This window comes from Podarcis raffonei, chromosome 12 (genome assembly GCF_027172205.1).
Source record: "Podarcis raffonei isolate rPodRaf1 chromosome 12, rPodRaf1.pri, whole genome shotgun sequence".
Classification (NCBI taxonomy): domain Eukaryota; kingdom Metazoa; phylum Chordata; class Lepidosauria; order Squamata; family Lacertidae; genus Podarcis; species Podarcis raffonei.
Window position 1 is genome coordinate 33,624,113 of NC_070613.1, and position 12,089 is coordinate 33,636,201.

The 12,089-nt window shown below is 45.7% G+C and overlaps 1 protein-coding gene across 1 annotated transcript; it reads right to left on the reverse strand.

The window, feature by feature from the left end:
• Positions 1-8,218: 8,218 nt before the first annotated feature.
• Positions 8,219-10,051, reverse strand: FERD3L (Fer3 like bHLH transcription factor). Its single transcript, XM_053410470.1, has one exon. It carries the CDS (start codon positions 9,708-9,710, stop codon positions 9,153-9,155), a length of 558 nt encoding a protein of 185 aa, XP_053266445.1. The 5' UTR covers positions 9,711-10,051; the 3' UTR covers positions 8,219-9,152.
• Positions 10,052-12,089: the final 2,038 nt, after the last annotated feature.

Consider the following 12,089-nt stretch of genomic DNA (forward strand, 5'->3'; position numbering starts at 1 on the left):
AGACATCAGTCCTCAAAGAGCAATGTATGAAGAAAGAGTCTCAGCAGACAGATGTACAGACAGATAAGCAGTGCTGTTTTTTCCTTGAAAAAGAGGTGCTGGAGCTCACTGTGACATAGGTGCCAACTCGCTGGGGCCCTGGGTGCCCAAGCACCTGCACCATGAACACCTCTCTTGTTCTCTTATAATGGCAATGGCACCCACCTGAGAGGTTCTGGAATTGAGTTCCGGTGAGATCTGGCTGAAAAAAAGCCCTGGATACATGAAGCTGGTTTGACTCTGGAGACAGTATCAGATGATGGTGGAGGTCTGCAAGGACTTCCTATATATCAGTCTTGGACATGTAAGGAGCAAATTAAGTGAAATGGAGTTTCATAGTCATTGTGGTTTAATGAGCAGAGTGTTAGAACCAAGGCAATCCAGGTTTGTATTCCTGGTCAGCCACAAAGTTCACTTGGAAATGTTTAACTAGTATTTCTTAGCTCAATCTACTTCACAGAATTGTGAGGACAAAAAATGGGTTTGAGAACATCATATAGTGCCCCGAGTTCCTAAAGTACATTCCTGAAAATTAACACAAAGATTGGCTTGGTGCAACATTATGAGATATTGGAGAGTGAGTGCTTAGCATTGTTCTCATGTGAGAACTGGTGGCTTTATCATGTGAAATGACTTGAAAAGGCCTTTAGACCAGGACTTATACGAGGCAACTAATGGCTGAATAGGCATCTGAGCTCAGGTTTGAATCACAACTTTCTGTGATGGAACGTACTGGCTGTACAAAGCTTCTTCGCTAAAAGAATGGAATTCATACCCATGAGGACCAAAGTGGCCATCATCTTCCTTACAACAGTGAACAGGTGTGTGTGTACCTGAAGAAGGAAAGGGCAGAGTAAATCTTCTTTCTTACTAGAAGCAGGCTGTATTCAGTGGCTGGTGTGAGTGAAAAGAAACAGAAGCTTGTTGTCCCAATATGCACGTATATGCCCTTATGGGTACTTGGAAATATTTTCCAGCCAGCCTAACTGATTGGAAGCCAATGCTGGAGCTGTTCCAACTCCTCCTCCCTCCCAATGCAGCTAAGGACCACACAAGCAGATCAGCTTGGGCTAATGAATTGGGGAATGGCATCTACCTAGGGAAATTTAAAGCTCATGTAAATGAAGGCTGATTTCATACCTTTTGCAATTATCATGGTTCCTCTCTAGACCTGGGCAGTGCAGTAAGTCATGCCAGGATGTACTTTCTGGCTATTAACCAGAGGGTTGGAAGTTCGAGCCCACCCAAGGACAGCTGTTGGCAGGATTCCTGTATTGCAGAGGGTTGACCCTGGGGGTCCCGTCCAGCTCTATGATTCTATGATTTCTGTGTGATCATGTCTGAAAGGGGACAATGCATCAAAAGGGAAGTGAGGACGATGATATCTCTTTCTGGAATATCACTGGTTTAGGCTTCAGATTGTGTAGATTTGAAATTAGTTATAAGTTTTTGCCAGCACTCAATTTCTCACTCAAATCTGAGCAATTTCTTACTGTCACACCTAAGTTCCACATACATTGGAGTTAATCCCCAAATGACAAATTTGCTCAGCATTCAAGATCCAATTTCAAAACCTATATCCTGAGTGGTTTTTTGTGTGTGTTTTGTTTTGCATGAAGAACCAATGATCTGAATCCCTATGAATTACTTCAGCTCCAGTTATTGGCTTTTATAGCAGGAATGTTCACAGATGCATCCCCTTCTACCCCGCTACCTGCATGCGTGATGTACATGGGAAGAGGCCCTATGTACATATCAATGCATAAAACACCTCCATGGGAGCAGGGAGGGGTCCAGGGCCAATGAGGATCTCTCCTTGCATGAAGATGCTCTATGTGCGTATGTTCACACATGCACAAGGCTCCTTCTCATGCACACGGAAAGTGTTAGTGTGTGTGGCTGTCAGGTGCACCAGTGGTTGTGGGCAGGGTTAGCCCACAGTTGAACTCCCCTGGTAAGATGTGGCTTCAGTAGCTACATGGCTATTTGGCCATTGGGACATGCCTTGAGGTCCTGACAATACCCAGACTCCTTTCCCCAGTGATGTTCTGTTCCTATTGAACAGTGAGCAGGTCTTGTGCATTTTGTGGGAAGCATTAGCACTGTGCTGCTGCCTTTCACAGATTCCTTCAACGAAAGCCGCTCAATGTATGCACAACGTGTAGCAGATGAAACCAGTTTCATTCTTCTTTTTGGACAGTTACCACCTTATGAGAAAAGCTCTGTTCTGAATAATAGCATATAGTGCTGTTTGCCATCTGGACCACCAGGGATGAGGAACACATGGTCGTGCCAATATTATTGGAATCCAACTCCCATCAGTCCCAGTCAGTGTGACCAATGGCCAGGGACAATAGGAAATGTGCCCCAACAATGCCTAGAGGGCTAAAGATCTCTGATCCCATCCATGTTCATATCTTAGTCATCCAGAGCTCCTAGCAAAACACCATAGATTCAGATTTATCAGACTACCAAAGTACTATATCAACATACAGGGAGAGGTTTAGGTTATTAGCACAGTAGGCTATGGGAACTGAGCTTGCTTTCATATTAACTTACAGTGCTGAAGACACGACATTTGAATGAACAATCCCATTGTGTCAATGGGGTGTCAAACATATCACTGTGTAAAAATATACCAGTGATGTACATCAGGCTTGTTTGTTGCTACACTGTAGCCTTGGGAAGCATAGAGTATATTTTGTTTTAATAGCTTAGTACTGCTATAGGGTGTTAGACGTTGAACTGTCTGTTGGATCTCACCCACAAATTTCTCCCCCTCCTATAATATTGTAAGAAGCCAAGGGAACGTTGCTTGGCTAACGTTTAATTCTACACCCGCCCATGATTAACAGTTGTGTTCTGTGTATGAAGAAGATATCATCTTAAGAGGAGCTAAAATATCAGCTTAATGATCATTTGGAAAAGTTTCCAGAGATCTGATAAGATTTTGTGGAAATTCAAAACCAACTCCAATGCAGAATAAAATTAATTCCATACAAAAGGAATTTTACCAAAAACAAACAAACCATTATTTCTGCCCTCTTATAAAGTCTTTAGTCTTCAGTTTCTTACAGATCTGATTATTCTCCTCAGACTTAAGAAGTGAACAAATCAAACAATCCACTCAGATCTGCTGCTTTTTAAGATGTAAGACACAGTGCCCACCCCCCAAATAGTATTGAGTTGGAAGAGAGAGGGAGAGAGAGAGGGAGAGCACACTCAGTTTACTGCTCAGTTTCAAGAGATAAAAGGATCCATGAAGGAAGAAGAAGAAGAAGGAGAGGAGGAGGAGGAATTATTTGGATTTGATATCCCGTTTTATCACTACCCTAAGGAGTCTCAAAGCAGCTAACAATCTCCTTTCCCTTCCTTCCCCACAGCAAACACTCTGTGAGGTGAGTGAGGCTGAGAGAAGTGTGACTAGCCCAAGGTCACCCAGCAGCTGCATGTGAAGGAGCGGAGAATCAAACCCAGTTCACCAGATTACGACTCCACCGCTCTTAACCACTACACCACGCTGGCTCTCAGTGCAACAATCCTTTTAACTGTGGTAGTGAAGTGTAAAGGAGACACATCTCTAAAAGTCTGTGTAGAAAATGGGTTTTCAGCAGGTGTAGCTTGCAAGGCATACTATGCCTGCTGAAATCTCCATGTCTATACAGCTATTCAGGAATAGACAAAGACATTTCACTGCCTGATATGTACATAGGACTTCTTCTCATGTACATTAAGCGTGTGGGTATGGAAGCCATGTTTGTTTAAAGTGATATCACTGTGCTTTAAATGTATAGTGTGAATGTGGCCTTAGAATAAATTAATAAATGAAATCATTGATGATGATGATGATGATGATGATGATGATAGCTATATACAAAACCCAAGTGGTCTTGTAGTTGCATCTTCAACACTGGTGATGGGAGAGGGTCCTTTTCTGCACTTGAAAGTAGCGGTATAGCTTAGCACTTAAAGGTAAAGGTAAAGGGACCCCTGACCATTAGGTTCAGTCGTGACCGACTCTGAGGTTGCTGCACTCATCTCGCTTTATTGGCCGAAGGAGCCGGCATACAGCTTCCAGGTCATGTGGCCAGCATGACTAAGCCGCTTCTGGTGAACCAGAGCAGTGCACGAAAATGCCGTTTACCTTCCTGCAGGAGCGGTACCTATTTATCTACTTCCACTTTGACATGCTTTCAAACTGCTAGGTGGGCAGGAGCAGGGACCGAGCAACGGGAGCTCGCCCCGTTGCGGGGATTCGAACCACTGACCTTCTGATCGGCAAGTCCTAGGCTCTGTGGTTTAACCCACAGCACCACCCGCGCCCCAGTTTAGCATTTACAACTCTGTTAATCAGCCGTTGTGATAGATCAGGGTTTCCCCAACTCGAGCCTCCAGCTGTTTTTCGACTACAACTCCCAGAATCCCTAACTAGTGAGAGCAGTGGCCAGGGATAATGGGTATTGTAGTCCAAAAACAGCTGGAGACTTGAGTTTGGGGAACCCTGTGATAGATCGTGAAACTGGGTCTTCTGTAGCCAAAATACCTACCAGAACACCAAGCAGAAGACAACTCTCATGCACTCAGGGTAGGTGGGGAATGGGGAAGGAGAATATTATATTGCAGTCTATGGGGGTTAATTACACCCATCTGTCACCCAATTTCCACTTTGACATAGGTTTGCCATGTGACACATACACCCAAAGTACATCCAAAAACTACTGGAAGATTCAGGACATCCAAAATAAAGTATGTCTTTACAGAGTGCATAGTTAAACTTTGAAAATCGCTCCCACAAGAAGTAGCAATGGCCACCAACTTGGATGACTTTAAAAGAGGACTAGTGAAATTCATGGAGTGTAAGGCCCTCCATGGATACTAGCCATGATGACTATTTAACTATTGGGGGCAGAATTCCTTTGAAGACCATTTGCTGGGCATTACAGGAGTGAAGAGGACTCCCTCACTTAGATTCTGCTTTGGGCTTCCCATAGGCATCTGGTTTGCCTCTGTAAGAACAGATGGCTAAACTCAATGGGTCCTTGGCCTGATCCAGGAGGGCTCTCCTTATGTTCTTAAGCACAACATTAGTGATTAAGTAACCATCTGTTAGGAGCATTTATTTTTGGCTGCTCATTGGGCATATCTCCATTCAAAATCTAAACCAGTTCCAGATCTGTTTAAATCAAGACTGCCAGCTAAGGAACTCTGGGACTATAGTTTTAGAATCAAAAGTCTCTAATAAAAAATTTCAAAAGCCCTCAGAAAAAAGACAATTCCCAGGTTTCTTTGAAGGAATCTATGCTAGGAATGTGGAATTTGTATTGCATTTTTTAATATGATTTCTTTTTTTTTATTTGGATGTGTAAACCACTTAGATGTTACTGTTGAAATACAAAATGGTATATAAGTTAAATTAAAAATGTCCCATGCTGATTGGGAAACACTGCCCTAACTGATTAAAAAAAGAAAAAGGCAGGTGAATAAGATGCACCTGCTGAATATTCCCAAGAAATTCTGAACCAGAAACTAAGGTCATAATTATTTCCTGGGTGGTTTCTTATGATATGTTTTGTACTCTGGTTCTGATAGCTAAATAAAACCAACCAACCAACGCACAATCACTTCAGTTATAAAGTGTGTTTACCTAATTTGGTGTTTCTCCATCATATTTGTATGTGAGAGGTAACCAATGTGATGCCCTCTAGAGAATGGGCTCCAGTGTGCATCAGTCCCAGCCTGCAAAGCCAATAATCAGGGATAATGGGAGCTGTAGTCTATGAACATCTGGAAGACACCATTTTCGCTACACCTGTGATCAGCAGCAGCCCGAGAAGGACCAAGTCTCCACTTCTGAGTATTTTGAAGGGAAAAACCACAAATTACTTGCACTCTTCACCAATGAGCTATTTATATGTTCTCACCTATCAGAAGCAGGATCCAAAAGAGGGTGATCTAATGTGGATATGGGTTTTCCTCCAGGCTTGGAATTCCTGTGGGAACATTCAGCAAATCATCACATCCATTTGATGTATGTGTAGAACAGACCACAGAGGACACACATTTCCAATGCCTGTATTTAATCCAGAACATCTCCTAGTCAGATAATCAAATTCTGTCTTCCAAAGATTATATTGGGTATCAGAAGCTCAGTTGCTACATGGTTAAACTATTCACATGCTTTTAACAGATATTTATATTTTCTGTGTGTGTCTGGCTATGGTTGATACCTGGCACGACACCCTTGCTCCACTATAAAGTTCTGCTATAGTAAAGTCATAATAACTAATTGTTTGAATACTATAAGGACCATGAATTTGGGGGTGAAGCATGAACAGAATTTTTTTCCTGGCTTTTAATTTTTTTCATTGTAGAAAAACGCAATTTAGTCATGTTCGAGTGTTTTAACATTAAGCCAAGAAGGGGAAAGTAACAACATTTGTATTATTTGGCAGAGATGTGCTTAATTATGAAGAGTTCCACTTAAAGTAGTGATAGCATTTTAATTTTATCAAAGCACACTAGGTGGAAAGCAGAGTTGTGTAATGAACACAGTATTTATTTTATGAAACCAAAACATCAGGGAACTTCTGAATACTTTTAATGAACTTGTCTGTGTCTGACATTGTCCACAGTGACAGAGTGAAATATAATCTGATCACAAATATCCTGGTATGTGAAATCCACCAGTTATACAATGAACTCCAGGCCAGTCTCTGTAGGAAAAGACATCCAGTTAACTCTGAGATAAATGATGAAGTCTAGGGAGCCATTTTAACAAACACACAAAATACTACAGTATACTGTATATCATAATCTAGATCATTTCCAGTTTATTGAGCATTATACTAATTAGTTTGTAGGGCGCTTATACAACACCAGCTATTTATAACACATGCATTCTGAAATGCTTGTGGGAAGGTTATACAAGGTTGCATCAAGCAATTGTTGTCCCCACACTTTCCAGTGCAGTTTCCCCATCGCCACAATAAGCCCTGTTCTTTCTCAAGCAGGTTTTGTTGCACAAAACAGCCACTGTAACTGGATAGCCTGAATTTGCGGATATGCACTTGAATCCCACCTGCAAAAAAGTGAGAGTCTGGAAGCCACCTAAGACAATATAATATCAGTAAAAAGAATATTTGGAGGCAAATTTCAACTGCGATAGATATATTGTCAGAAATACAAAGGAGTGCCTTTCTGGCATAGTTCCAGACTTTTACAAAGGCAACAATGGCATCTAATGCAAATTGTGAATGCCGTTACAGTTTGCCCTTACATTTCACTGGAGTCAAATAGAAAAGACAGAAGCAACAAACACTACATTGAACCTGGATGGATATATTAAAGTTAAAGACAATCCAGTTCAGCCAAAGTTCTTGGAAGCACAAATACCACTTCACATGATATCTTATATGATCCAGAAATTAAACTCTACGTCAGGGGAAAGATGTTCACCTTGGAACATGCGATGGAAGCATCTTCTCCTTCTTTGCTGGGGGGGGGGGGACGACGACGACGTGAGTGTGGATTTGATGCCAAAGTGCCCCCTGGCACATGTACCAAAGATGGTGGCGGTGGGAGCAAGAAGCCATCCACCTATGTCTTCATTCATACATTACAACGTATTTGACTTTGCTTAGTGGTTAAAACCATATGGCTTGTGGATTGAGCAGACTGTGTGTGTGTGTGTGTGTGTGGTCGTTGCTCTCTCAGCCCCCACCTTCCTGAAAATTCAACAGCTTCCCCACCCCACCAGCATTTCAGTTCCTTGATGGAACAGGTGACTATGTATGAAGGAGAGAAGGAAGATCATTAAAACATAATCGTTCAGTTTGTCAAAACGAAGATTACATCCGATCACTTTGTGGTAGTAAAAAACCCATCGCTGGGAGGAGGGGTGGGTGATTGGGGCGTTAATTAGAAAATGGAAAAGGGAACTGTGAACAAATCTGGGCCAACTGACAGCCACCCAGCACTCTGGGGATCCACAAGTTCCTCTGTATTCCGCTACACTCACTTTGCCCCCAAGAAGCCTTTCCTCAAGAATTGTCTTGCCTTCCTTCCCTTGCCGAGATGGAAAAGCAAGGAAATGGAAACAGGTGCATCGCAACCCCTATTCTGAAAGAGGGCGAGAGAGAGGCGCGGGAGGCATGGGCGTAGCCAGGATTTTTTTTTTGGGGGGGGGCAGGACTTTATTAAGAGAGGCAGGGCTTTTGTTAAGGGGGCCGAACCAACGTGTTTGGTCAGTTAGTTAAGTATTTTTATTGTTTTACTTGATCTAGGGGGGCAGTGGCTCTCCTCCCCCCCCCCCGCTACGCCCGTGACTGGAAATGCCTTTGCCCCCCCATCGGCTCATCTCCACTCTCTTCTTCCGACAGCCATTACATCCCCTAAACTCAATCAAAAACCCTTTTCAGCTTCCCATTAATGTTCCAAGCTACCTGCTGATTTCACATCCCGTAGCATTTCCCCTCTCTCTCCTCTTCTACCTCGCCTGGATTTTATTCCATGTCTTTCCAACTTTCGTCCAGTGCGCCCTTCCTTGCCTGGAACCGCACCCCCAGTTGGGCGGCGCCAGAGGGGCGAAACCCCACAAACAAGGAGCTAATCCCCATTTGTCCCCCATTTCTGCACTTCTATAATTAAAAGGCTGCTAAATTTTCCTTTCTCACCCACCTAGAAATATACTTTGCCCCTTCTGTGCCAACCCCTCAGAATTTTTTTTTCTGGCTCCCTCCTTTGAAAACAAATGGCCCTGGGATCCCAACTCTCGGGAAGAAAGCGTGTCAGGTCGCCCACTGGGGGTCCAAACGACCCCTTTCCCTTGTCAGTTGCAGCATCATCCCATCAGATCTCCTCTCCCGTCCAAAAGAAGCGGCAGAGGAGTCCTTAGTTGCAAGTCAGCCGTGATAACTGAAGAGTGCCAGTTATATGGCCTCGACGTGCGCCCGCTCCTTAGCTTCTCTAGAGAAGACCGACTCAGGAGCTGCCTTCAGCCTGAAGGAAATGTCTCCTTGCGTCTTCTCTCCCGCCTTCCAGCCTGCCTTGGGAGCGCGCAGCTATGGGCTTCTGAGTGCTCTCCATCCTTGGATGGACGGCGCCCCCGCCTCGCCCTAGCTGCTCCCGCGGCCCTCCAGCAGCTCGGTCATGAAGGAGATGTAGACGATAGCCAAGCGCAGCGTCTCGATCCTGGAGAGGCGCTTCTCGTAGGCGAAGGTGGGCACCTTCCTGCGCAGCTGGTCGAAGGCTTCGTTGAGGTTGAACATCCTCTTCCTCTCCCGCACGTTGGCCGCCTGGCGCTGGGTGTGCGTGATGAGGCGCTTGCGCTTGGGTCTGCCCAGGAAAGCGGCCCTCCTCAGCCCTCCATCTGCCCCCCGTTCTCTTTCCTCCTCCCCCTCCTCCCCCTCGTCTTCTTCTTCCACCTCGGGGTCTTCCTCACCCATGCGGAGCAGTCCTCCGGAGGCAGTAGAAGACCTTTGGCCAAAGGGAGCTCCGGAGGGGAATGCGTAGAGATCCAAAGGGGCCGCCGCCAGTCGGGGAAGCCCTTCGGTGCTTAGATCGGCCAACAGGTCCAGCATGGATGGGGTCCCCAGCCTTCCTTCGTGGTGGTGGTGAGGGGGCCATTCGCTGGAGGTGGAGGATGTGCTGGGACTAGTGGTGGCGGAGGTCATAGTGACTTGAGCCGTCCTCTGACGCTTATAGCCCCGACGGGAAGGCGCTGCTGGTGGTGATGATGCTCGTGGTGGGCATTAATATTTATAACCCCGGAGGATCACCGGATTAAGGGCTTGGAGGAGGCTGGCCAAAGGGGCGAGGCTGATGCGAAGTGACAGGCGAGGCTGTCGGAGACACAGGAGCCTTGCCAGAGGCGAGTTGCCGCCGGGGACGAAGCAGCCCTTGCCCCAGAGATGAGGCCGCCAGTTCCTTCTTGGCAACAGCCCCTCTTAGCCACCTGGGGAGAGACCCTTTTCATCCCCATGTGCAGCCGCGACCAAAGGATTTTCACTCTGGAAAGAGCTGGGGAGGGGTGGCGGAGGGAGGGAAGGAGGGACACTGGGCCTGTAGAGTGTGTGTGTGTGTGTGTGTGTGTGTGTGTGTGTGTGTGTGTAGAACCAAGGAGGGGGGTGGGGAGAAGAAGCCCTTTCAATGGATGTCACAGACAAGCGCAGGGATGCTTTTAATGATGCCCTGAAGAGCGAACCTGCCTGCCAAGGGTCACGGGGGAATGTTTGCCCCGTATCCCAGCGCAATGGCAGATGAATGGGAAGGCCTCCATTAGCCTAAGTAAGCATAGTTGGGGAGGTGGTGGTGAGGGGAGAGAGGGAGGGAGGAGACCCTCCATTGCATTCCCAGGGGTAACTCTGGGACTCGTTCCTCAAATATCCCACCCCTTTCCTGGCATAAGTGTGCAAACAGCTCTCTGCTTAGCAGGGCTTATAAAGGCGGGAGGGGGGGAGACACCCGAGAGAGTCTCCAGGGGTCCCCGAACACGTTTTAGGTGCCTTTTAGCAGCAGTCTCGGCTGAGAAATTGAGACATAATAATAAATCATAATAGGGACTGCCCTCCGCTTGTTAGAGGCTATTCTTCAGGGACATCCATATTTCTTGTGAGGAAGCATTTTATTTGTTTGTATTGTATTTACACCCCATCTTTTCCCCCAAGGAGCTCACGGTGGTGGACATGCTTCTGCCCCGCCCCATTTAATCCTGCGCACCAACCTTGTGAGGAAGGTTAGATTGAGAAGCAGTGAATGGCTGAAGGACACCCAGGGAGGACCTGAACTCTGGTCTCCCAGGTCTCAGTCTGACTGTCTAACCATTACAGCATATTAACTCGACTGCAGGAAATGCACTAAAAAGACACTGGAGGGTTTCGATGATTTTTTTGTATTTTCTCCTTCCTCATTTCGTTTTGCAAATATCTAGCAGTAAGTACCTTACGCGACTCTCCCTCCACACCTTAAATCTTTATAGCACTTATTAGAGTCATGGCTTTCCCCAAATAAGCTTGGGAACAGTAATTTTCCAAGGGGGCTGAGAGTTGTTAGGTGACTCCTCACAGAGCTACATTCCCAGCGTCTTTCACAAACTACAGTTCCCAGGATTCTTTTTTTTTGGGGGGGGAGGAATGGAACCACCATGGTTAAAGTACTATTAAGAGAGCTTTATATGTATGGGGCGGATGTGACCTCTGCGACCAACCCCTCCCGAAACTTGAAATAGCACCCCTGATGAGCTGTGAGCTTTTCATTTCCTATTCCAGAACAAAACCTGGGCTTTATTGCTTTTAGCAGCGGCCGCGGGGTGCTGTGGTTATTAGCAAGCAAATACTAGTTTGTTGCCCTCCTACAGCCCAGTACGTTCCCATGGAACGGGCATTAGATCTTAAATGCGACCCCAGCGAAAGCTTACTTCTCTGTCAGGTGCGCGCTCACCCTTCCAATACCACCTGGCTGCCGATGTCTAAACTGGCCTTCTGTTTTTTTCTCCTCAATCCCTTCTTCAGCTGTAATGTTATTGCCTAACTCACCCAAAGGCTATTATTTGTTCCTCCTACTACAGGTACTTTAATTTAAACGAATGTTTTGGCTCTCCTTGAGCCCAGGACGAATGAAGATGACCACAATAATAATAATAACAACAACAATAACAGCCCTTCGCTTTGGAAGATTTTCTTTCAACTATCCTCAAACAAAGAGCATCGCTTTTGTTTGACTCCAGGTCAGTAAACATTCCCCACCGAGCACAAAAATCGACCCTGTTTGTTGCAGGCTGAGCAGCAGCTGCTGCGATTAAACCAGCCTTTGCAGCGGGGAAAGGAGGGGAGAAAGATTAGTCCTCCTTGACTCCTTTTCAAGGCGAGGCAAACAGATCTGCCCTTCTTCGCTTCCCTTAACGTCTTGAAAATGAACAATCTGGTCCATCTCGGATGCAGGCAATCCCTGGAGAATGATATTACAGCTTAGCTCGGAGAGAACATCCTTCTGACGGAGACTGTGGATACAAAGGTCCTGCTAAGTACATTGGACAGCTCCCGGAACTCAGCGTC